We start from the raw sequence: 27,093 nt of genomic DNA on the forward strand, positions 1-27,093 counted from the left end.
AAATATAATGCAGCCTTTAAAATGTAGAATTTTCAGCGATCTGTAAAGTGCTTATATTAAGTGGAGGAAAAGACTGTAAAACAGTAAAGACACAGAAGTCAAGTGCATAGACCAAAATAACAACAAAAACGAAAAATCCAGTGAGCTCTCGGTAGGTGGAATAATTTCTATTTTCCCTGTGTTTCTATATATTTTCCAAATCTGTCAAGAGTGTGCTGCTATTGTAGTAAGATAATACAGTTTTAAAAACACACTCAATTTCTTATTATGATTATTTCTGGGTGATGGAATTATGGATGATCTTTATTTTCTCGTGAGTTTTTTTCATTCATTCATTTCATTCAAATTGTCCATTTGTGGTAAAGACAATGCTTTGTGTTCAGCAGATTATTTTGGTTCTCCTCCTGGACACACCCAATGACTACATTTCCCCATCTCCCATATGGCCTGGGGTCATATGGCCGAGAAGCTTCTGGCCAATGGAAATGGGGAAAAGCGATGTGTGCCTTTCAGGCCTGCCTATAAACCCCTGCAGGATTTAGCACTCTAGCTCCTCCCCTTCCAGGGCAAGTTTGAGGATTCAAAGCTGGCATTGTTACAAGATGAGCAAGTGTGAGTCCCTGGGAGACTTCTTGCCACATTGAAGTAATGATGAAAACAGACAAAATCCTACTGTTTGAAGTCACTGAGATGTTAGGATTGTTACAGCAGTTCATCTGTCCTAACGAATAGAGCATTACTATCATCCGTAGGAAAACAGAAACTAAAATACAACCTTCCAAAATATAAACCTTCAACAGCAGCCCATGATCTATTGAAGGAAGTCCTCAAGATGGCATAAAAGGTCCTCTATTACCTGGTCCCATGTACTTCACATTCCAAAAATCTCACTGTCCCTCATAAAGGCTCCCAAAGCTCCTGGACCCGTTCTTCCCCATTACAGTATCAATCACAACTGTATTGTAATTAGTTGGTTATTCATCAGTCCCTCTCACTAGACTGTGAGTTTCCACTAAGGCAGCAGTTGTCTTTCTTCTTCACAGGTATACCTTCAGTGCTTCATGCCATGTCCCGGGCATATAAAGGATGCTCAGTTAAGTATCTGCTGAATAATTAATAATGTGCTCCTAAATGTTCATAGCCCATAAAAACTATGAAATTTCAGTGCCCTGAAGGTAAGGAAAAGCATTCTCATTTTATTAGAATAAATTCTCTTAGATTCTAAAACAAATCCTCAATCTCTGAGTACCTGACTAGCCAGCCTGAAGCTTTTACAGTGTTACTGAAAAGAAACCAAGAGCCAGGAATCAAATAATATTCTTGTTAGACCAGAACTGGTTCCTAGACTAAATCCTTTATGGGTTTGTGATGCTTTAAAAATTCTGACTTCTTAAATTCAGAATTGGAATTTGTCTCAGGAATTTACAGTGAAATTACTCTTAGATATTTTAAATAGGGGTGGATTCTAAATTATTTCAGATAGGAAACTACCTTAGAAATATAAGAATCACCACTATAACTCAAAATGCTCCATTTGTGAGAAGACATTCTCAAGAAAGCACTTTATGTTCCTTGGAAAGTTCAGGTTTAATGACAGCCCTTCCATTAAATACAAAAGCATTATTCTACAATGTTTAAACAGCATCTTTCAAGGTTGAGTCTTAGATGTTACTTTAATAGCATCCATGAAGAATGTAGTTACTTTAAAAGTTTTTTATTTTTTAAAAAAACTTTGACTTTACCCACTGTATACAGAGAACTGGATTTTTAAGAAATAGTTTCTTCTTTAACATGGATTATCTCAAGATATGAAGAACCAAATTACTCTTTGGTTTTATTAGATGGGAAAAACAACACACAGTCCTTTAGTCAAACAACTTTGTGATATTTATATTCCATTGCACAGGTATAGATTATACAAATTAGTAATACAAGTTATTTCTTAAATTCCAAACATTTTCTAAAATATTATTATACCAGATACCTAAGATATTAAAACATCAAGGCGGAAATCATACTCTAAATAGTTAAATATGACACTGAAAATACTACACATTTTAATTAGAGGAAAATTAAAATGTGTGCTCAAATGCTCTAACAAACTAAGTTGCAGGGCAACAACTACAAATAAGTCACTGTGGTCCATTTTTACGTATGCATATATATGATTATTAGATAACCCCTCCTCTTGAAAATGCATAATTAAAACATAAAAATCTGGATAAATGAATTAATGAAATTTAAACTCTTCCTAAGATCTACGATGAAGTGTACTATTACCTATGACTTCATACAACTACTAATTCAAGATAAAAGACACCACACCTGGAAAGAAAAAAAGATTTTTTTTTTTTAAAGATAATGGTTTTAATTGAGTTAATGAGATGAAAAACAGTGAAGCCCTGTGTTCTACTTACATGAAAGAAGATTTTAAAAAATAATCACTGCACAAAATACAAAGGGTGGGGTTATGCTGTGGTGTTAAATTTTTCTCCATAATGTTTTTCTTGACTGTTCAAGAACAAATTAAAGTTTCCACAGCAAATTTGTTTTCAAAATGCCGAATCATAGCACAATTGCTGACTTCGCGTTTCTGAATACCTGTTTGGAAGGGAAAATTTTTTAAATTTCTGATTCTTCAGTAATAAATATTCATGTTAATTTTCACAGTTATTATTTAGACATAAAAAATATTTTACTCTATATTCCATTAACTTCTATAGTTTGATTTTTTTTTAACACTGCAGAGGTAGATTTAACACTGCAGAAAATAATTTCCCTCTCTTTTCTAAACTAAGTATCTTAACAGACGCTAGTAACAATAATAATGCCATACATATAAATTTATGACCCTGAAGGTAGTGGAAATGTTCTATGTCTTGACTGTGGCGGTGATTTGCTGAAACTCAGAACTACACACTAAAAAGGGTGAATTGTATTATATGTAAAACTATGACTTTAAAAAAAACTATGAACCATAAGATCATTTTAAAATGAAAGAAATCAAGCAGCAGGCTTCAGGTGACTCACCAGCCCAATGTGGGAGAACAGTATTATCAAAAGTGCTAACAGAAAGCCAGGAATGCACTTTAACTAGGTGCCACAATTTCAAAGAAATCACACCATAGTGTATCTGCATGGCACTCCTTACTTTCTAAAGCTCTGTCACGTGTACTTTCATTTTATTTTTACAATGATCTTGAAAAAAAATGGGGAGATAATGTCATCACGTGAGAAAACAAAGGTGAAGTGATTTGGCAAAGCTACATTAGTTGTGTCAATGCTCCTAATTCTTCAGCCAAATTCCTTTCGAACTAACCTGACTGTGGTTATCTTCAATGTGATCCACAAGGCAAACTCTGCTTAGAACCTAGATCCCTGAGCATACAAATGAAGAGCTACTTTAGAGACCCTCCGGATAAGCAGAACCCTTGCACAGTACAGCTCAACCGAAGGGGTAGGATGGAAAGGTGGACTGGGTGGCCATATGCAAAGTGAGGTAAGAGCACCTCAAGGGAATGACATTTCACATTCACCTATTCTATCTGAAAAGAGTAGATTTAGAATTAAGATGACTCTTCAGAAATCTAGAAATACTATACAATGTACAATATAGTTTTATTTTCTCACTCACGGCAAGTGTATTGGTAACGATGACTAGCTTACATCTAAATCTAATTTAACACAATGAAGTAAAACAAACTTTTTTGCCAACATTTTAACATTAGAAAGTATTACCTTTAATGGTTTCTCTGCGTTGCAGTTTGTAAGTTTCCTTGTCATGGCACAGTCGATAAATATAGAAACCCAGGTGATCAATGTTTTCAATGCGATCAGTGATGACCATGTGTTCATGAATCAGATATGACTGAGGCAAATATGTCCCAGCCTACATTTGGAAAAGAATATATTACACAGATATCTCAAAACATACATTGAACAGACAAGGAAAGCAGACAAAATTCTTAGAGATTATAGTACAGGATAGAGATTGGCAAACTACTACCCACCATCTGTTTCTATAAATAAAGTTTTATTGGAATATAGTTGTGCCCATTTGTTTACATATTGTCTATGGCATCAAAATTGATTAGTTGCAACACAGATCTTATTTTTTAAAAGCCTACGATTTATTCTCTGGCCCTTTAGGAAAACTTAAATATAATTTTAGAAATTACATTTTAATTTCAAAATATAAAGTATTAAAAGAAAAGAGACAAGGAAAAAACCTGAAACCACAAGTCTTACTTCTTCGTTGTAAAATGCTTATTAGCCATACCGTCAGTAAGATGGGCTCCTATAGGGCTAATTTCTCAACAAGGAATTCCAAGATGCTGTAACAGCATCAATAATAAGAAGTATTTGAAAGTTTTATACCTTTATGTTAATAAGTAGCTCCAATAGGTTCCTGGGTGGCATAACAATGGAAGTGTTCAGAGGAATCACATAGCATTTATCCAGTTTAAGATCTAAATAGGCTGTGAATTTCTGGGAAGAAAAAGATATATTTTCATTAGATTAATGTACAAATATTACCAATATACAGACAGGCAGCAACTGGATTTTTAAGAATAACTTGTACTATTAGAATGTGTAAATCACTTGCATTTCCACAAATCAAGTATTTGGTGGGGTAGGAATGGAAATAGTAATGGGAGAGGAAATTTTGCTACTAGTAAATACAGTTCTTATCAGATAACAACAAACTATTAAAATTAACTCAAACTATCACCTGATTAAGAGACTTAGTCCCCAGTCCCCTCACTTATAAACCCTAATGCCCTCCAAGGCATCCATCTATTGTATATAAAAATTAACTTCTCTCCTATGCATCTAGAATAGTACTAACTAGTTACTACCATCCATAGAGAACTAAATCAATTAAATGATTTTGTGTTCTTACAGTTCAGATGAGAAACCTGATTGAGAAAGACCATCTCATAGGATGGTTCTGAGGATTAAAATGAGTTAAACTAAACCATGTAAACATTTAGATTTCTAAAAGCAATTTAGCAGCAAAGGAAGAACAGCATATGGTGTGTATTAAGACAGACAAGGCAAGGGGAAGAAAGGTAGGTTCACTGAGGGTCTGCTTCAGACAGAAAGCCCATCAAATGTTGGAGTTTATCTTGAAGGGCAGAAGAAACCCAAGGCCATTTTTTTAAAAAGTAAAAAGTAAACCATAAATAGAATAAATTAGCAAATACTGAAAATGAAACTACAAAAGCATCAATTAAGGAACTTGCATTCTTTTACAGTTCAGGGCACCTGGCTCACCTTGTTAAAATCATGAACAATGTTGGCAGGATCACTGTCTGCAAACTCTGGGATAGGCACACTGATGAATTCAACCTCATCTTCCTCAAAGATCTTAATATTTTCCTCAATGGTCTGGTAGCGAGCAGCTGGGGCATCTGCAGAAGGCTCATTTAAGATGACATCATCTTTGATGTACTTTATTCCACAGTAGTAGACGTCATCTGGCTACAGAGAGTTTAAACACTATTTCAGCAATTCAGTGGAAGACAGGTTTTTAAATGTAAGTATTACTTAAGCTGCCACCTTTACCTACATAGCATTTTGCTTGCAAACTCTTACTTTTAGATGACAAGTCAGACAGTTTAATTACAGCGTTAACACATTCTTTAAGATCAGGTTTTAAAGTACTGTAAAAAACCGGTTTCAGAAGGAGAAAAGCAGCTGATTTCTCCTTTACTTTTTGTGTTCGACAAAAACAGAATATAAAAGCAATTATCCATCTGGTGACAAGTAAATCTGAAGAAACACACAGGCCTATTTCTACCTGTAAGCCTTATTTTTATAAAAGAATATATTCAGAAACCAGTAATGTTTTTCTGAAAGAACATACTTCTAAAACTTTTTGATGTGATTCACTGATTACATGATTTTTCTCTCATTAGCCAAAAGGGATAGTTTTTCTGAAATTTCCACAGGCATACAAGTAGTTCTGATTTTGCCTTAAAATATATCACAATTAAGTGGAAAATTTCAGATTATAGCAAATCATTATAAAGATTTTTTTTTAAAAGTATGCGTATACAATAAAGATTAGGAGCATATAACAAAATGTTAGGTCAACAAATATCTCTGGACAGTGGAATCGCAAATGATTTCTTTTACATAAAAATACATTTCTTGTAAAAAACTGCATTAGAAAGATGACTAGTATTTCACTAATATCTATCAACATGCCATTATCTCAAAAAATATAGAAAATGAGCACAAAATTTACACATCCTATGTAGAATATTTCACTTTCTAAATAAAATCTATTTGTCAACAGTTTCTCCAAACTCTGGTATGTTAAAAGAAGTACACATACTGAATTACTGTCAGAGAAATATATCACAAAACAGAGATCATAAATCATAATCATTGTAATCAGAAGAAAACAATGTCTTAATCCACTGGGATTACTATTCTGTAATAAATTATAAACAACTTTTATCCTAAATTACTTCATCATTATTGCTGAAATCACATTCTTAAGAGAAACCAATGACTGGGGAAGAGGCAGAGAGAAGTGGAACCACTATACTCTGGGCCCAGGAGCAAAAGGCTATTGTGGGGAAGCCCAAAATGTCTATCAAATTATAGTTTATCAATATGACATTTGAGGCTGGTGTATCTATTCAACTGGCAATTGAAAATACTATAACTTAGCTATTAATTATGGTAGGAAAATTGAGGGTTAGTCAATTTTTAAAAATCATCCAGCAATCTATACCCTTTAGTCAGCAAAACAATGTTATTCTGCTTTTAGTGACTGTCTAATAGGTTCAGCAAACTTATGCTCAGGAGATTTTTTAACATAACTGTAAAATAGGACCACCACTCTGACTAAAGGCCACAGACAAAAAAGCACAGGCTTAGAACAGGTTTGGGTCAATTTTCTAATACACGTGAAGGAAAGGCAAAAATGTCCCTAGCATTTTCCCACTTACTTGAAGTGCAAAGTATTTGTACAGGTATGCTCCTCCTAGAATGACACCTGCAAGCATAAATGCTAGTCCAAAGCACATGCACCAACACCAGGCTCTTCTTTGGCCAACTGGTACCACTTCATCTGGGTCCTAAAATATGAAAAAGACTGATGATCAATATCTTATCTGCAGTCAGAATCACAGAAATGTCAAGCTTGAAAGAAACCTTAATAATTATCATTTTATAAACAAAGATATAAAGACCAAAGGAGTCAGGTCTCTAATCAAAATCTACCCAGGAATGATTAAGTGGTGGTACCAGGACCCAGCCTAATGCCTCCTGAGCTGGGACACCAGTCTTTTGGGAGAGTTCTTTCTTCTAACTTTCAATACCCCACCTGCCACCCATATCTCTAGAGCAATAAATTACATACTCCACAATTTCTATTTTCTGTGCCTAACTTTTAGTGATTAAAATATCTTCTAATATTTAAAAATTCAGAAGAGGCTACAATACAACTTTGTCGTGCAAAATTCTGGTGCTGAGTCTTGTGTATTACAATGTTGGGGTATATGAGATTATTTATAAAATTATGTGTTAGCCTGCTGCAGGTAATTAGTATTTCATACTAGGTACAAAGCCATTCCTAACCAAACATAATAAAAATTTACACGAAAACTGGGGACAGACCAAATAATATTAAACAGATTCTTTAAACAATTAGAATCTCAAAAAAGTAGGACAAATGTATTTAAAATAATCCTGTAATTCCACTGCTCTACCCTAAAGAATCCCAGTTTAACGAAGTTCTTCATTTTTTTTTTTTTTTTTTTTTTTTGCGGTACACGGGCCTCTCACTGTTGTGGCCTCTCCCGTTGCAGAGCACAGGCTCCGGATGCGCAGGCTCAGCGGCCATGGCTCACGGGCCCAGCCGCTCCGCGGCATGTGGGATCTTCCCAGACCGGGGCACGAACCCGTGTCCCCTGCATCGGCAGGCGGACTCTCAACCACTGCGCCACCAGGGAAGCCCAAAGTTCTTCATTTTTAAGATATCAGTAGAAAACTGAGGAAAGATTTAGTAAGAAAAACTTATTAAGTCAAGAGACAATACAACTAGCACACAATTTTAGACTTCTGATTTTGACCCCCCTCAAGGAAATAATTTAGCACTGGAACATCATCTAGGGTCAGGATATTCAGTCAGATACACTCCTTGCCCTTCTAACTCAGGCCCTCTACTGTCGCTTCAGAGTTATAGCTAATTTCTTATTTGTGCCCATGTTCATGTGCAAAGAGCTGACAAACAAATGAGATTAGCTGCTGGTATTTTATAACCAGTGGCTCAAGAAATAGTACAGGCAGCAAAAGAAAGGCTCCAGTTGACTTGAAACCAACATAATAAAAGATGATCTAGTAAGTAGTATGTGTGTAGAGCCCTTCAAGTATATAACTCTATCCTTTGCTTGGAAAACTCAATATGGGATGGATTAAGGGAGAAAGTAGACTTGACCTACACCTCCATAGATAAATAGGATATAACTTAAAAGTTAGGAAGAAAACCTGTAAGAACAATGCTGGATACGGTTGAAGCAAGAATTCAGTGAGGAAAGAATGAAAGCTAAGATTATGTTTTCAATTCTAAGATAAGGAATTTTAACTTGATACTACAGGGGTAAAGCCCAAGCCCAGATGTCTCAGCCAACCAAAAACAATTTAAGGCGCTTGGGTTGGTTGACGTTTAAACACAGAATTTAACACTGTAGAAAAAATGCCATTCAATCTAAGGATTGGCTCAAACACTGTGAGAGCATCACACTTTGCTAGGCATACCTGTCAGTGTATGGTATGTATACTCAAGACAACAAGTACAGCAAGGAAGTAGTGTGTACTGAGAATAAACCTAGAGGAATTTATCAAGCCATACAAGACACCCATCTGTGAACAGAAAGTTACAAGAATTCCACAGGAGTCATAAGGTATTATGAAACCTGAATGATAAAGTACATGTAGTGTTTTGCTTGAGCCCTTGTCTGAGATGAGAAACAGTTCCTAGCATAATTAATTTCAGGGAGGAGGCAGGGTGGGGAGACGAGAATGACAAATGGAAATAGTCATTTCTAAACATTTGGTATCAGCTGCTGAGACAGTCAAATGTGTGTACAACACGCCCCTGTTTGGCAGGCTGTCTTCACTAGCAGCACTTAAAGGGATAGCCAAAGAGCATATGGGCAGACACTCATAAAAGAATATGCAGCCTGAAGGTTAAACTGATTAACAGTGTCCAGGCCTTTTGCTCTACCATTTTTAGCAGGTCAACAAACAATATTTTCAAGAATAAATTATAAACGTCTACTATGTGCCAAGAGCTGTGCTAGGACTGGGCATGTAGCCTCTGCCAAGAAAGAGATCGTTCAGATCAGCCTGGAAAACAAATATACAAAAAACATGAATATGCCATAGGCTCTAACAGGAGAATGTAGACAGCACAGAAGAAGGGCTGATTGGGAGAAGACTTCCCAGGGGAGAAAATACTGGAGAAGAACGAAGGACGAATACTTATTACCCATGCAGAAGACAGAGTGAAAGGGCATTATGTGTAGGGCGAAGAATGAATAAAATCATGGGGCCAGAATGTATGACATTCCACGGGTCACACGTGGTACGGCTGGAGTGCCCAGTATGGTGGTGAAGGGTACAGGGGCGAGAATGGAGAGGTTACTGGGCAGGTCACAGAGGGACTTTGTGTAACAGGCTATGGAGTCTGAATTCTCATGTTCATTCAAAAATCACATCTCAGGACTATGACAATAAAACAAAAATTTTAAATTTCTCAAGAGAATCTAACTTATAAAATACCTCATGTACTCACAGGTCATTTGTTCAGCACCTCAACCACGTGAACCATGGCTTAAGAATCAGGAAATAAGAGTCTGAATCTCCAAATTACAGACCCAAAGTCCATGCACCACAATCATCTATTTCATAAAAGAGGTAAACAGGTCTTCAAAGTCTGTCTAATCTCTTTTTTTCTCTAAATTTCTATAAGGTTAGTATGGTAGCACCAAGCCAACCGTGGCACTTAGCTGGCACTCAACTAATATTTGATGAGGGAGTAGAATGTAGAAAAAGTTTTTAAAAGCTTGGTTATTTATTTTTTTAATGACCCCAAAGTTACACATCAGCAGCCAGCGTGACAATGAAAGGTGGGGGCAACATAAGAATTTATGACGCACAGGAGACCGTGGCTTTTTAGCAAAGAATGGTAGCCCTAAGCACGCAGCCCAGTTCAACATTAAGGGCCTGTTATTTGCAATGTACTGTGCTAGATCCTGTGGGAAATTCAAACGTGACTAAGACATGGTTGGAATCTTAAGCAATTTACAGTCAAAATTAATAGTATGCATGACAAATAAATGACGTTCCTTGTTACAGTCTGAGTCACAGAGAAGGGATTAAAGTATATTCAAGATAGAAATGTTGTTAACCTAAGTGATTTAAAAATGCATTTTAAATGATTAAATTTTAAAACTTGAAAGAGTATACTTAGAGAAAAAAGCCACATGTTAAGATTTAAGAAAAACCCCACATGACCATCTCAAAATATGTAGAAAATGCATCTGATAAATTGTAACTTCCATTCATAATAAAATCTCTTTGCAAACCAGAAGAGGTGAAATTCTTTAACATGAAAAAGGCTAATAATCAAAAATCTACAGCAAACCTCATATTTAATGGTGAAACTTCAGAATTAAACCATACCCTTTCAAGTCAGGAATATGAGAATGCCCACTAAAACTGATTCTTTGTTTTCATTCAACATTGTACTAGAGATCCTAGGTAGTACACAAATGATAGAACATGAACTGATTAAAAGATTAGAAAAAAGAATACAAAGCTGTGATTATGTCAAATGATATAACTGTCTATGTAGAAAATCTGAGAAAGTCACATTATTCAAACTAATTAAGAGTTCAGCAAAATTGCTGAAGATCAGTAATTAAAAATCAACTAAGTCAAAGATTTACATATAAATAGTCCTAGCATCATTATTCATAATAGCCCCAAACCAGAAACAACACAGCTATCCACTAACTGATGAATGGATAAAGTGTGGTATATTCATACTGAATCTCAAAAACACTATAGTGAAAAAGAAACTCCAACGCAGAAGACTACCTACGAAAAGGAAAAACTATAATGACAAAAAACAGCTTAGTGGCTGTCACAGTGAAAGGAAGATGGAAGAAGTATGAGGAAATATTTCAGGGTGATGGAAATGTTTCATATCTTGATTATGGTGGTGGATACATGACTTTATACAATGACCATAAATTCAATCAAACTGTACACATAAAATAGGTGCATTTTACTGCATGTAAATTTTATTTTAATATGGGGAATGAGAGAAAAAAATACCAACTGAGTTCCTATATACCAGGCAATAAAAGAAAGTCTAACAACACCAAGCGCTGGAGAAAGTGTGGAACAATGGGAATTGAGGACTTTTGCACAGTAGACAGGAGCTGGTACAAATGTTTTGAATAACAATTTGGCAGTACCTAATACAATTAAAGATACATATATCTTATGACCCAGTAATTCCATTCCTAATAACATAACCCTAGATAAACACTTTTGTACACAAAAAGAGGCTCAATAATGATTACTGCAGAATGGTCATTAAGGAAAAAAATTGGAAATAACCTAATGTCCACAAGTAAAGAATAAAGTATTATGGGTTCATATAATTAAAGTCTAAATGAAACCAACTAGCACTGTTGATTTTGAGATTAATCTCAGAAACATAATGTTAACGCAAAAAAATTTTTTAAAAAACACCATATATTGAAAACTTAAAAAACATAAAAGGAAAAAAACATATAAATGGTACTACAAATTCTTTGTTTTTATATGCTTGGATTATTTCATAATTAACAACAAAAATCATAAAAATCATAAGAAAAAGGAAAACCACTCATGAACAAGAGCAACTTCACTAGGACATAAATCTTTACTTGGCCTAATTTAAAACAAGTCATAGACATTTCCTCCCCTTGTACTGCAATAAAACTGGTGCACCTTAAATGATGCTGATAAGGTAAAAGAACTCCCACAGGTGCTGTACAATTATCACCTCATTAATCTTCCTAAAACCTCAAGTTTTTACCCCAGTTTATAAATGAAGACGCTGAAGCACACACTGGCCTATAATCACCCCTCAACAGTAGGGACAGAAAGAAGCGGCTTCAAAAGCATTCTCACTCTTGCACTGTACTAATTTCTGGTTCGAATAAATCTTATATGATAATAAAATTACTTAACCAATTATATCTTAAGCAAAATGAAGAGTAAATTCTGTTCTGGTACTTCAATTAGTTAAGAATTAGGTCACCTCAATCAGTTCCCTAAGAGGCTTCAGTAAATGTGCTTCAATTATAAACTTAACTCAGACAAAATGCAAGGGTTTTCATATAATTTTTATTCTGTGCCCATACTAACAACTCACACTTCACGTCCTCTGGCATCTCTATGTAAGCCTTCTTTGTAGAATGAATGAAGAGACACTTTTTCAGAGCTCCCAGACATACTATTTTGCATTATTAGAGCAAATGCAACACCACCACTTTAGGAACCAGAATACTAAAGAGGAAATTATCTCTTAGGGTTAAAAATCGTATTACAAAAAAGAAAAAAAGAGATGGCATAAAACACTTTATATTTAAAAACAGAAATACAGAAAAGAACCAATACAATTTATTCAACTCAGAGTAGCATAAGCTACTGAAACTTCAGAAATATATTTATTTAGAAATATGTACTTTTAAAAACACATTCAGTAATATCAATAAATAGGGTTGCACAGGCCAGCTGCCCATGGATGTGTTGTTTGGCCTGTACACTGTTTTACAAAATACAGAATTAGCTGCCAACATTAAATATATATATAATAATTCAAATTTTCACAGATTTCTCATCAATGTTCTAGTTTTCTCAACTCCTCCCCCATCATTTTTCTTCCTAGTGAAGACCAAACATACCAAGTACTTTTCTACAGTGTTGCTTGGTTTTGAACCTTGATTTTCATTTCCAGCTATGACTGGGTATGCTTCCTTCTGAGAACCTAATTTTAAACTACTTCTCCATATAAAAGGGTTTTGAGTTCTGGGTTTTAGAAACTGGATTAATATGGTGACTAAAGCAGCTGAATCCTTTAAGTGACAGAACAGGTATTCTTTTGCAAAGAACAAATCCAAGCATGAATGGCATAAGCAAACCAAAAATGGTGACAGAGAGAAGCTGGGATTGGACAAGCTCAGAAAAACCACAGTGCAAGAGCTATGGGAATAAAAGATGGTCCAGACAACACCCAGTTCTCCGGACAGACAGAAACAATTAGAATGACAGAAACTACTCATGGTATAATACCATCTGTATGAGGTTCTGGCTAAAGGTTAAACTACAGGAACAGAAAACTGGGACAGGTGTGACACTCAGGATTGACTACCAAGTGATATTAAAGAACATTTTGGGGTGAGGAAAATATTCTGCATCTTGACTACAGTGATTACACAAGTGCACGTATTTGTCAAAATTAACAGAACAGTATAAAGCTAGAAAGGCTGAAAATTTCAGTATGTAACTAATACTCCAGTATATTCGAATTCCTCTCCTTTCCCAACTTATGAGGAGCAAGGAGAGTGTTTTTTCCTAAAAGCCCATTAAATGATACTGAAGAAGATGAAAAAGATATAAACTTTTAAGAAAGATAAGGATGAAAAGATTGATAGCAGACAAGAAATCTCAAAATTTTGGAGGATGGGAAACAGACAGACACGTGGTATTTTAACTTCTCTGTCTCAATCACCTCATCATTAATGGATTAATAATAGCACTAACCTCATAGGGTTAGTGTGGGGACTAAATGAGGAAATACAACTGAAGTATATAGATCACTGCTTGGCACAGAGTAAATAGTAAGTGCTAAGTAAGTGATAGCTATTAGTATTATCCCCACCACCATCTGACTTAGCTGGGAAAGGTAAGCTGAAATAGGTATCTTCTTGGAGTAAAGCCGATAAAAAGTAATCTACACCTTTCATTTTTTAATATTCCTTCTTTTTTCCTTTCATAATACTTTACTGATGCACAGAAATAAATTTAAATTGTTTTGTTAAAATATACTCATGATTAAAAATATATATACTCATTAAATTAATTTAAATTGCTTACAAATAAACTCTTAAAATATGTTCACCCTTTAAAAAACAAACAAACAAAAAAGCAATCTACAGCAAAATACTGAAAAGGCCAATTAAAAAAGGCATTACTGGAGAGGAAAAGAAAATGACTTCCTATTCCAATAAGAAATCAAAAATAAAAACCTTGGTCATAATTTAAGATCTACTTAAAAAAATTTCCAAAATGTTTTCCTAACTATACTCTTTGAACCACAGAACTTACACAGGCAATCGTTCCAACTGATTACCATCATGTAGGATACCAGTGCCATCCATTTGCCACTGGTACATGTTCTATTCAGCTGGCTTCTACATTAGTTTTCTTTTCCCAGCATGGAAAAAAGCAACAAAAAGACATGATCCAGCAACCTGTTCACCATTAATAGCAGTAATTCATTACCAAATATATTCTGCTATATGTAAAACACAAAAATCTATGGCTAAGAAGCTAAAAATCTATAAAGACACCAAACATTTGTTTGCATTTTCTCTTGCTCATTTAAATCAGTAATCTGAATTTTATTTTCTCATTTGACTTTTCAGGTAAGATTGATACTATCTCAACTAGGGTGAGAAAGTCCACATGAGAAATCTTATGTCTGAAATGCAAAAAGGGAGCAGCTTTCCAAGTGATTGGCATTATATGGATATTAATGTTACTGCATTATTTTACACTTGGAATAGGGAGAGATTTTTTAAAAGAGAAACTAATCTAAAATTACAATGTCAGGACTTCCCTGGTGGTCTAATGGTTAAGAATCTGTTTTGCAATGCAGGGGACGCCAGTTCGATCCCTGGTCAGGGAACTAAGATCCCACATGCCAGGGGGCAACTAAGCCCACGCCACAACTATAGAGCCTGCGCGCTCTGCAGCCTGCGCACCACAACGAAAGATCCCGCATGCCACAACCAAGACCCAACGCAGCCATAAAATAAGTAAATAAAATAAATAAATATTTTTTAGAATTAAAATAAATAAAATTACAATGTCTACAAAACCAATTTCTCATTAATGTCCTTTTTTGTTAACAAATCCTATGACACATAAGCAGCAAAACAGGAATAAAAAAATTAAAATTTTAAAGCCATTGCATAACAGTTCAACTACTGTGAGAAATATGAAATCTGAACCAAATTACTGGCATTATATAAAATTAGCACATGCCTAGGTTTAAAAAAAAATAGGCCAGAACTATAAAAAAAAATTAGGCTGTAAATGCTTTTAGTGCTGGATTGTAATTTAATCACTTTTTACATCATTAGGGACAAGCAGAGTATCTGGTACATAGCAGAATATTAATACAGGAATACCTTAAGAGTCTTCTATTCTTTTTCCTACTTATTAATATTTTAAAAGATGACCATCATTTAAATATAGTGTTTATTCAATCTACACTGAAGAGAAGTGTACTAATGATAATACTTTATGAAATTTCATCAGGTTTTCCAATTCATATTGGTGAGATTAAACAACAGCATTATATACAAATGATATTTACTGTTAATAACAACCTTTACTAGGGATTGATAAATTGGTCAAGACAGATGTCTTCTGCCACTGGCTGAATCATGAGTTCATATTGTTCCTAATAAGAATATCAACTGTCTTCCTAAAAATTTTAAGTATGATAGGAAGGCTCTACTCTATAATTCATCATAAAATTATGTGTCAAGATTAGAGGGGGAAAAAAGCAAACCTGTTCTGGACTCATTTTTGTATAAATCTTGGATTTTAATGTCATTCAACGAGATAACTATACATTTGTATTCAAATGAGTCATTCCATGTAAAATGCAAAACTTTTGCAGAGAAAATTCCAAGTATATTCTTCTAAAAACATAAAGTAATTCAAATGTGGAAAGTTACATCTCCCATCCCAGTTTAAAAATTTGAAAGTTATATAAAATGACTATTAGAAAACATAATTCCAGTTCTTGAGATCAGAGATATTTGTCTCTCTAGAGTGAACATGTAAAAAGTGCTTTGAACCTATGCCTAGCACCAAATGCATGTACAATAAACACTCAATAGTCATTTCATCTTGCTCCCTTATTCTACCACTCTCCTCACCCTTGGATCCAGGGGGTTGTTTTCTTGTGAAAACAGACACAGATGTTTGAGTAGGCTGTGATTAATTTGGTTTACATGGTTGGTCTCTCTGAGTTACACCAGGGGCCTCCTGAAGGTTGAGGTGTTTAGTGAATTTTAAATCCCTAGTATATAGTCTGGCCATGCAGTAGTAGGTGCCTCTGAATATGTGATCAGTGTACTTCTCAGTAAGAAAAGCTCCTGTATGAAAGAGCCATGAAAGCTTATTTAGTCCAATACATCATTTTACAGATAAATATAATGAGGCCCAGAGAAGTTAAATAAAATGATTTGTGCGGTATCACCAAATAAGGCCCGAATATCATCTGACTCCATGTGCACACCTTAGGGAAGGAAAATCACGGAGCTATTAGGTCAATGACCTACCTAAATAATAGGTTAGGCAAATTAACTCTGGTAATAAGTGACGTGATACCATGTTACAACTGGATAACACTCATATCCAACCAGAAACATAGCCTAGCCTGAGGTTCTACAGATTTTTCCTATCGTAATAGGTTTACTTAAATTGAGCCACACTCCTAGTAAGCACTATGTGTATGTGTTAACCATTACAACAGTAGTGTTCGTATTATTAACATGTTGACAAAATTAATAGAATTTTTCTCTATTATTCATCAAATTACAAAGGACAGTAACAGTATTAAAATCATATGCACATGAAGGAAAAACAATAAAGAAAAATAACTCAGGCACACTAGCATATAAGTATTTCAAAATCAATGAAAAAGGCAAGATATTGTTACAAAAATGAACCTAACTTAGAGGAATAAAGCCACAAGGCAAAAACCATGAAGTTGGTAGTGAGTGAGTTGCCTCTAATATTACTCATGAAGAAGACAATTTTGGAACATTAAAAAGGGAGACAAGAAGATGCCTCTTTTTAGGTCATCCTGTCTGACCTTAAACTGGTGTTAATAAAAATGCACATAGTTTCCATTATTATCTATTATTATCATTAAGCCCATTTTTAATGTTAAAGAAAATATTCTAATAAATCTTAAAGCTATGAAGACAGCTGAGTTGAAAGTTCTATTATTGATTTCCAGTTAAATGGTTATCTTTACTTCCTCCTGAAAGCTCAACAGAGTGATAGTAAAGGGATAAATAAATAAACCTTAAGCCAGAAAATGGATATGACAGAAAACAAAGTATGTCAATAACAATTATGAAAGCTGAAGGCATAAGGAAAAAAATCTCAAGCTTCTAGAGGAAAAACAAAACAAAACTGGTCATATTCAAAGAACCAGGAATCAGAATGGCATCAGACTAGACGATAACGGAGCAATGCCATCAAAATGCTGAAAGAAAATGATTGCTAACCTAGAATTTTATGCCCAGATAAATTATCAATTAAATGTGAAGACAGAGTAAAGACTCTCAGACAAGTAAAGTTTAAAAAAATAATTGCACTCAGATGCTTTTTCTTGGATTTATAAAACGTAAGATCCAACTTAGGATGGAGGCAAAGGCAGAACAATTCCAGGATAATAATTACTCTCAGGACATCGGTGTAGAAACATACCTAGAATACAACTAGTCTGGGTGGAAAGACTGAAAAATGACAAATGAAATATCGCCAAGAAAAATATGGAACTCGGTAAGTTATCTGATAAGTTTGTAGATACAAAAGGCAATTATACTGCTGTCAGAGAGTATGAGGATGAATTAGCAATACATAGAAAATTAAGCAATCCTCCCCCTTGACCCAAGAAGTCAGTTATCGAATTCAGGGAAAATAAAAATGGTTTTGTACAAGAAAGGAAGTAGAATAAGTTATACTACTTACTCCAATGTAATGCAGTATAACTACATTAACTAGTAGTTATACTGCATTACTACTTACTCTGTGTAAGTTTCATGTCAATTATAATAAAACCATGGACTATCAATTTAACCAGACATTACTATAACTATACTAGGAGAACAGATTATGTATATACCACGTAAATATATAGAAAAGGCTAAATATTCACTTTCCATATTAGGAAGCCAGTAGGTAATATCTAAAATTGCAAAAAACACAAATGAAAACAAAAACCATGAAACAGCAAGTACTTAGAGTAGAAGTTCTCCAAATGTGCTCCAGAACACCCTTTCAGGGGATCCACAATGTCAAAACTATTTTCATAATAAAAATAAGACAGGGGCTTCCCTGGTGGCGCAGTGGTTGAGAGTCCGCCTGCCAATGCAGGGGACACGGGTTTGTGCCCCGGTTCGGGAGGATCCCACATGCCGCGGAGTGGCTGGGCCCGTAAGCCATGGCCGCTGAGCCTGCGCGTCCGGAGCCTGTGCTCCTCAACGGGAGAGGCCACAGCAGTGAGAGGCCCGCGTACCGCAAAACAGAAACAGAAACAAGCTCTTGGGGTCCTCAACAATTTTTTAAGAGTACAAAGGGGTCCGGAGGCCAAAAGGTTTGAGAACCACTAATTTAAGAAGTGGGTTCCAAAAAAAAAAAAGTGGGTTCCTCAGAGATAGGGCAGGACTAGTATTTGCATTTTAAAGCTAAATTAATACTTTGATTAAATCCAAAATTAGATTTATAAAATTCTATTAACATCTATTACATAATGAGAAATATACTTTTATACAAAAATGGACATAGCTACTGAATGCTAAGGATTTTTAAGTTGCAGGAACAGCTCCTCACCAGAATACCTTGGGGAAACAGGGTGTTATTTATCAACAATCTTGTTATGTAACTGACATGTGAGGTAGGGATAAGCAGTAATGGTAACACAAGAAGTAATATTCCAAAACAAGCATGATGAGGGGGGGAAAAGTGGGACTTTTAAAAGATGGGGATGGGGAAAACACTAACATTTAATTGAGTTTCTATGAACTAGGGACAGTTAATTCCATCACAAGAACACTATAAGGTTGGTACCACTATACTATTTTACAAATGAGGAAACTGAGGCTTGGGAGGTTTCCAGACTTGCCCAAGTTATCAGATCCAGGTAACAATATTAACTTTTGCCAGTAGGATCTAACACTATGTGAAAATAGTGTTAAGTTTGAGGTATTAGTTTATGAAAAACAATACAAAATGAATAAATGCTATGCTTCATTAATTTTCTACTTCAATCTTGAAGTCTACTTCTAGAAATCTTTAAGATGTAGTAGTGCCAAATAAAAGTTTGAATTGTTAAAAAAAAAATGTAGTAGTAATAATAGCAGCAGATATCTATTCAGTCTTACTCTGTTCCAGGCATTGTGATCAATTTTTTACAGATTATCATATTTCCCAGTTAGCTGATGGAGAATCAGAGAGTTGGAATAATTTATCCAAACTAACACAGTAAGTCGTAGAGATAGGACTGCATAGTCTGACTTCTCAATAAGTAGACAGTGTGGTTTCCTGAACTATACGCCTTTTTGGAGTGAGGGAACTAGGCCAAACAAGAGAAATTGATTATTTTCCCCCAACCATTTAAAAATATAAAAAATCATTCTTAGATCATGGGTTATACAAAAACAGGCAGCAGGCCACAATTTGGACACCTGGGCCATAATTTGCCAGCCCTGCTCTCCCACTGTAAAGGAGACTGTAAAATGGTGGCCTATGTCAGTCTTCAGTGTTTCCGCCTGAAATTCTGGTATGAATTAGTTAATACTGAAAAGTCAAGTTTTAAATAAAAACCCTGATTGTAGCTTGCCTTTAAAAACTGGAGGATCAAGCAACACTGGATCCTTTTTTTTTTTTTTCGATGAAAATGAAGAATATTCTAAGTTGTTTAATATGGGGGGAAAAAAAAAGCCTACCTTCACTATATCATTTGCTTGGGCCCAGGAGTATTCAGATTGTCGCCTCTGCTTAACATGCCTAGCACTGCCCTAGATGGGATTGGGAAATTTTTTCCTAGCACTAATATGAAAGCAAGGTAAAATAGATTGAGGAGAAAACTATAAAATAAAAAATTTTAAAAACTGACATGGTATATATAGTAGAAAAGAAATACTAGAGAGACTGGCTGACAAAATGAATTTTAAGAACTGCAGACCTAGGGAATTCGCTGGTGGCCTTGTGGTTAGGATTCTGGGCTTTCACTGCCGTGGTGGCCCAGGTTCAGCCCCTGCTTGGGGAACTGAGATACTGCAGGCCATGCAGCTTGGCCAAAAATAAATAAATAAATAAACAAATAAAAATTTAAAAAATAAATAAAAATTGCAGACCTCGGTGGACCAACTCTTAAAGTCATTTTTCCCAGCATAAAGAGGATTCTTCTTCTGGACGTTGCAGTAAGTGATTTACTTAACAATGCAACTTACCTTTTTGGTTTTTATATTAAATAATTTTAAACATCATAATCATATTTAAAGCAGAGAAAACAATCTAAGATTTACGCTTTATTCTTAACTCGTTATGCAAAACATTTAAGTCTTGAAAAGTAATTTTGGCATTAAAAGTTAAAACATTCAAATATACAGAACTCCATTAAAACTTCTCATTTTTTAAAGTATGAAATTCAACTATGCCAAAAAAGGCTTATGCAAATATTTCAAAATCTTAAAGTATTAAATACCTAACGTCATACTTAGTGTCAATTTCCCAAATAAACTCCCTACATGTTTAACTTGAGAATGTTTAGGATTTATAAACTGTGCAAATTTAATTTCAACATTAATTTCTCTTCTGACAAATATATTTTAGCTTTAAGTCATATAATTACTGCTAGAAACTTATCAACATTAAAAGATAAATATTAAATGAAAAATTAGAACATCCCTCTATCATAAAAATAGTAATATTTTCATTTCTGAAACTCAAGATTGAAAGTCTTCTGCATAAGAATAAAAAGTCTATGTTATTCTTACTTGCTTTTCCCCCAAATGGCGGAATTATAAAAATACTTCATTCTTTCTTTTCCTCTAATCAATTAAAGAGCTCAAAAAAAACTTCAATTGTTTAAAAACAATTTTGTTCAACTGTTGGTAACACATAAAATAGAGGATTATACTGTAGATTTCTTTAAAGCTATTAAGTACACGTATCATAAATACTGATTAAAAGGGATAATCACAATTAAATGATTTTTTAATGATGTTCTTAGTGTCATATCTACAATAAAATTTCTAATTTTCAACTTTCAGTTGCCTACCCTATAAAACTTTCATTGTTAAGCTCTGTGCAAGAAAATGAGAGCCAAGGAAATAACTCTACACATAAGCTTCTTGAAAACATAGCTCCAGTGTTGCTACTTTCTACAGCATTTTGACAAAAACCACCACATGCTGTCAAATCCTTTATTTTAACAGGCAGCAGTTATGGCCTGAAAAGTCCTTTGATGGTAAAGTCCTTAACTCCTTTAGTCTAAGCTCTAATAAAAAATGACAAGTTTACCGAAAAGTTTAAGAGGATGCATTCACTGATGTCATTTTGAAAAGACACAAATTTTTCTGGCTCTTCCTCTACTGACACTATGACATACAAAGGAGTCCAAGAAGTTTTAGTTATACCATGAATTCAGAAAGTATTTTCCTTTTGGAAAAAAGAAAATGACTTTCAAGTAGACACTCCAGATATTTAAGTTATGGTATGAGAACAAATAAATAAAATGTCCCACCTTACATCAAGCCTTAGCAATAATGAAAACTTCTAAAGTTAAATTCTAAATCAATTTAAATAGGCCTGTACCATGTGTTTCAAGAGATATTTCTGATTAAAATAATACTTCCATTCACTTAAACCTCTTATATGGCAGAGCTGATATTCCATAACGTCTTACAGGTTTACGATTTTGCCAAGGATAATATACTTGCTTCTATCTAGTCCGGAGAAAATAAGTTTAAGATGACACTGGGAAGACCCCAAGCAGGTAACCTCCAACTGCACGACATGCAATTTTGTCCACCCTCTGCAGCTGCAGCAGCCCGTGAGGCGTGTGTACATAGGAGGTCCTGTCAAGTCACTTGGTAGGCACAGGGGCAATTAATTTGTCTCCCAGAACTAATCCTTCACTTCAGACATCAATATCCTCATGAAGAACTAAAATGCAGTGACTGTAAAGTGTTTGCTGGCCAATGTTGTTTACAGACACCTAAGTTACACAACTAGGTAATCATATGCACTTTTGTTAAAGGGAACCAAGCTCCCCATCCCTTCTGTAAACATCAAAACATTTCAGTAAATGTCATCATATTTATGTTCCTTCTCCCCTCTACCTCCCCAAAACCAGAAAATACAATGAACACCAACACCACCAAAAGGCAAAATTACCAGTCCCGTTTATGCAAACAGAAATGCCAGAAAGTGTAAAGAATTAGGATCCAAGTAGCCATTTTGTGACGGGTAACTCAGAACTTGCTGGGTTAGCAGTCCTTCACTTATGCTTCCATCCTGCCCCATCTTTTCCGCTCCACGAGCATTTTACTTTTCCTTTTAAGGAGGTCTGCAACTACAACTACGATGCACAGCAGAGAAGAGGCAACACTATTTATCAGCAAAACAACTTGCACGGATACCTATGAAGGAAACTTGAGCTTCTTCGACGCCTGAGATCGGGAAAGGCATTTCCTAATTAGGCATGACAACAGAAGTTGTTATTGACAACTACTGTTCTACAGTGAGGTAACCCAAAATGAAAATTGAGCGTATTACATAATACCTCTATCTATCTCCTTTCTCTGTGACCCATGGCTACTTAATATAAGGAAGGAATGTAACATGCTGAACATGGGGAGGAACAAAGGGAACAGTCTGATTAGGGTGAGGAGGTAGTTATTTTTTTTTCACAGTTAAAACAATTTGATTCCTGCCAAATATAATTATGTAATTCTAGCATTTTCATAGAATTTTAAAACTGGAAGAGTCCTTTACAGACCATCTGCTCCTACCCTGTCATCTTACACATAAAGAAATCTAAAAACTTAAGCCCAAGATCAAGTGGTTGTGTAATGACAAAACTGGGACTTCCAACTCAGGAAGTCCCAGTTTTGATATTTACATATCTTAGTGTCATATCTACAATAAAATTTCTAATTTTCAACTTTCTTTTGAAACTTTCTTTTCTTTTCTTTTTTCTTTCTTTCAAAGAAAATATCTTTTCTTTGATATTTACATATATATAACAATTTTCCAAAGTTCAAAGTAGAAACACAAACATTCATGAATGAATTGCTGCCTCTAACATAAAACATGCATATAATTTCAAATTCACCTCTATTACACAAAACATAGGGGAAAATGTAGGGCAAGAATAATAAATAGCAAGCTAGTTGAGGTAATATGATCAATAGACATGGCTGTTGGGATTAACAGCTACTGAAAAGACAAGACTGAAAAATGGGACAATGGAGCTGTTTCCAGAGGGTCCTCACCCAGCAGTGAGAAAAGAGATAAAGAAATAGCAAAGGACAGGAGCAGTGTAAAAGTACTGGAATGCGTGTTACATAAGCCAGCTGACTGGAGTGGTAAGAATTCTTCCGGCATAAGGTCTGAAGAATCTGCATTTTTAAACTAGAATCCCAGATGATATCAGGTGACCCTTAAGAGTACATTTTGAGAAACATGGTTTTCGGGATATCGTGGTCTAGGAGAGTTAAAGATACTCAAAATTCTTGTTCAGGGGTTCTGGCCCATTAACTAGCTAAACTGGATCCTCTCCACCAACCAGGCAAGGAAATGCCCCAGGCAAACACAGGAAGCCTGATTCTGTGCAGAATCCAGGGAGTCAAACTCAGTAGTTCCCCAGCACAGTCACCCCAAGGAGCCAGAGAACATTAAGGAATCACTGACCCAGCTCTAAGAGATCTTCCACAAATGTCTGTTATTAAGTAAGGTTTTCATTTACTGTTAAGTGACTGATTATAAGGATTCTAGTTTTAATGTAGAGCAGTATTTTGTCACTCACTTAAGAAGTCTTTGAGCTTATAGCTAGAAAAAGAATGTCATTTTGTATCTGCCAATTCATCCATGACTGCTATGTGGTTACAAAGGAAGATTGGCCCTCACAGCTTTGTTCCAGTATTTTTCTTTGGCTATGGGGATCTGAGAAAACAGAAACAGAAAACATAGCACAGAGCTATGAATGGTTACTTTTTTTCCTGCTGCTATGACCATAATATTTGAATACGGTGAAATTGTGAGAAATTCTGAGAATCTGAAAACAGGGTCACCATTTCAGAAATGACAGTAAATGCCAAAAGTCAGATTTAAAGCTGCCCAGCAAATTATTTCTGATTTTTGTCCAGAGTTTCACATCTCTTTCACTAGAGGAACAGGGAAAAGCCATCTGAAGTGACATCATCCAATCCTTTCTCCCTCTCTCTTTTTTAATAGGAGGAGTTATATTTGTTCATAGGATTTTTAAAAAGACAAATAATAGGATTAAAATCTATCTAATCTCTATCTACGTATTTCAGTCTGTTATGACTGAGTACTTGACTATCAACTTATTTTAGGTACAATGAATGTTAGATAAACATAGAGCTAAGATAATAATTTGCTGCTGGAATTATCCTCTGTGGATTCCAAACATTTTCTCTTAAGATCAAGACGGTTTACAACGGATTCAGGAAAACAATACCAATACCAAAACTCTAATTCCTTTTAGGGAATCAGTCCACTTCCTATTTCAAGGCAAGACAGTAATTTAAAAGTCAACCCCTGACGTTTGTTTTTAACTAGAACATTTCCAAAAAATAAGTACAGGCACATCCAGATTAACGTTGTATTTTCGAACATTTTTTACAGTGAGTTTTCCAGTAGTAGTAATTTCCATTAGATCATATAAAAAACAACGATTATTACTCATACTTGCACAAATTATTAGTTTTTTTAAAGTTAGAACTAAGTTTACCCTACTTATAATAGGTCTTGAAAAATGCTAACGAAAAAATTAAAAATTACGCAACATAAATAACTTCTACAATTGATTTCTACAGGATTAAAATTTTGCAGCCTAAAGAAGATCTCCTAGAAAGAGGCTGTGAGTCTTTCCTTTTTATTCAACTTCTGAGACAATTATAATCATACCTTAAATGAGAATTATTGTAAACCACTAAAACTTAGCACAATCATGGTCCCTCCTCTCCTGATTTTTTGCTTAGGGCTAAAAGGGGGATTTTGTAAAATAAAGGACAATTTTACAAGGGACGTAAGACAAGTTTGTTACGTTTAGTTTCACTTAGTGTAAGGGACTCTCGTAAAGATACTGATATCATTTAAAAGTCAATTGTCGGTTTTACACAGACATCCACATAGTAATTAGCGATCTTTACCGGGAATAATCGTTTTAATAATAAAATTAACAGCCAGAACCTACTCTGAGCAGACCGTCACCTTGCTTTCTCCTCTCGCCCGCTCCCTCGCCCCCCTCTCCCTCCCCAGACCCCACGGTGAAGTTCACCTGCCAATACCGAAGGGCCGTGGAAAAAGAGGAGGTAAAGAAGAAAATGCTTTTAAAATTAACAGGCTTTTACAGTAGCCGGACTTAGTGCAAGGACTGTTCAGCCTAGAAACGAAAGTAGGAAGCTACAGAGGTGTAGGCTTGTAATGATGTCAGCCATTTTAGGCACATTATACTGGGAGGAAGTGCCAAACTCCGCTGTTGTTTTTGTTGTTTTGCGTGCCACCGCCGGTCTCCAGATCGACCGAACCCAGTCCTGGCCCCGGGCACATTCCCGGACTGCACCAACGACCGTGCACTCGGCACCGTTCTCCAATCCTCCTCCCCGCAGGCCTCCCAAGCTCCCTATCCCGCGTCAGGCGCCGCTTTCCGCACACGCACTTTCTTACAAAGAAGCTGAGCCGGACAAGCAAGGGGAGCGGCCCGAGAAAAAGGAGAGCTCGGCCCTCTCGGGGACTCTGTCCCGCGCCCCGCGCCGCTTCGGGCGCAGAACAGCACCGGCCCCTCGCAGCTCTCCCGCGGGCCCAGCGCCCACTCCTCCGACCCCCTGGCCCTCGGACCTTGCAGTCCACGGCGACCGCGTTGTGGGGGATGATGAGCGCCTCCTCGCTGCTCTTGGGCTCGCCCTTCTTGGCCTCCTTCTGGGCCAGAGCCGAGTTGAACGTCACCTTCACCATGGCGCGGCCTGGGGCGCCCTCGGAGGGCGGCGGTGGGCTCGAGACGCGGGCTGCGGGCTCCTGGCTGCGACTGCAGCTTCCTCGGCCGGGCTCGGAGCACGGCTAAGTGGCGGTGGCGCAGGATACTGCAGCACCAGCCGTGCAGCCTCGCAGCTCCCGGACGAAGCCCAAGACCATTCGCTTTCCCCCGGGGGCGGGGCCCGAGGAGGGCGGACGGGGGTGGTGGGCAGGGGGCGGGGCCGGAGGAGGGCGGGGTGGGGTCCTGCGGGCGGACCCGATGTGCAGATCCGAGCCGAGTCAGACCCTGCTTTCTCCCCGGGTCGGAAGAGAGATGTAACCGGGAAGGGCGCTCCTGCGTGCGGGCCTGGATTTTGCAGTTTTGAATTAGCTTCCAACCAGTTTACCTCCGTGCACAATGTTGCAGCTGTGTAGCAAAATCGGGTGAACTTTACCGGTCTGTCGCGGATAATGGGTTAACCTTCTGCAGCGCCAGGCGGACCCTTCCCTGCCAGCTGCCCGCACCGAGAACCTAAAGGCCGTGGAATTTGGGGGCCTCCACATTTCCATTTTCTAACTTTATTATGGAACCGACTCGGTGGAGCACAGAAATGTTTAATGCTCTCTATCCTTGTGACTTGTGATCGGACCTCACCCAAGGGCGTTACCTGACTCAGACTGGCCTTGTCTTTCTTCCCCCGGCCCCCGCCATCGCAAGGTCAACGGCTGCCCTGCCTAGTCCCAGAGCAGTTGGGAGGAAGTTTCTAGGCAGATTTG

The 27,093-nt window shown here is 36.4% G+C and overlaps 2 protein-coding genes across 3 annotated transcripts in view; one reads left to right on the plus strand and one right to left on the minus strand.

Annotated features, from left to right (window-relative positions):
• Window positions 1-27,093, plus strand: part of MED4 (mediator complex subunit 4) — a 204,543-nt gene that overhangs the window by 39,557 nt on the left and 137,893 nt on the right. The gene's annotated exons all lie outside the window — the stretch shown is intronic.
• ITM2B (integral membrane protein 2B) lies at window positions 1,810-26,517 on the minus strand. The gene is made up of 6 exons (XM_079903200.1): window positions 26,203-26,517; window positions 6,966-7,094; window positions 5,278-5,484; window positions 4,378-4,488; window positions 3,739-3,889; window positions 1,810-2,601 (listed from the first exon to the last, which is right to left on the minus strand). Exons 1-6 carry the CDS (start codon window positions 26,317-26,319, stop codon window positions 2,516-2,518), a joined length of 801 nt encoding a protein of 266 aa, XP_079759326.1. The 5' UTR covers window positions 26,320-26,517; the 3' UTR covers window positions 1,810-2,515.

This window comes from Stenella coeruleoalba (genome assembly GCF_951394435.1).
Source record: "Stenella coeruleoalba genome assembly, chromosome: 18".
Lineage (NCBI taxonomy): Eukaryota > Metazoa > Chordata > Mammalia > Artiodactyla > Delphinidae > Stenella > Stenella coeruleoalba.

Excerpts from the sequence above, each read along its gene's own strand:
- ITM2B (XM_079903200.1), bottom strand. The coding sequence starts at position 26,319 with ATGGTGAAGGTGACGTTCAACTCGGCTCTGGCCCAGAAGGAGGCCAAG. Across the intron at positions 4,489-5,277 it reads TTGTTCATGATTTTAACAAG|AAATTCACAGCCTATTTAGA; the intron begins GTGAGCCAGGTG and ends TTTTCTTCCCAG. Across the intron at positions 3,890-4,377 it reads AGCTACTTATTAACATAAAG|GCTGGGACATATTTGCCTCA; the intron begins GTATAAAACTTT and ends TTCCAAATGTAG.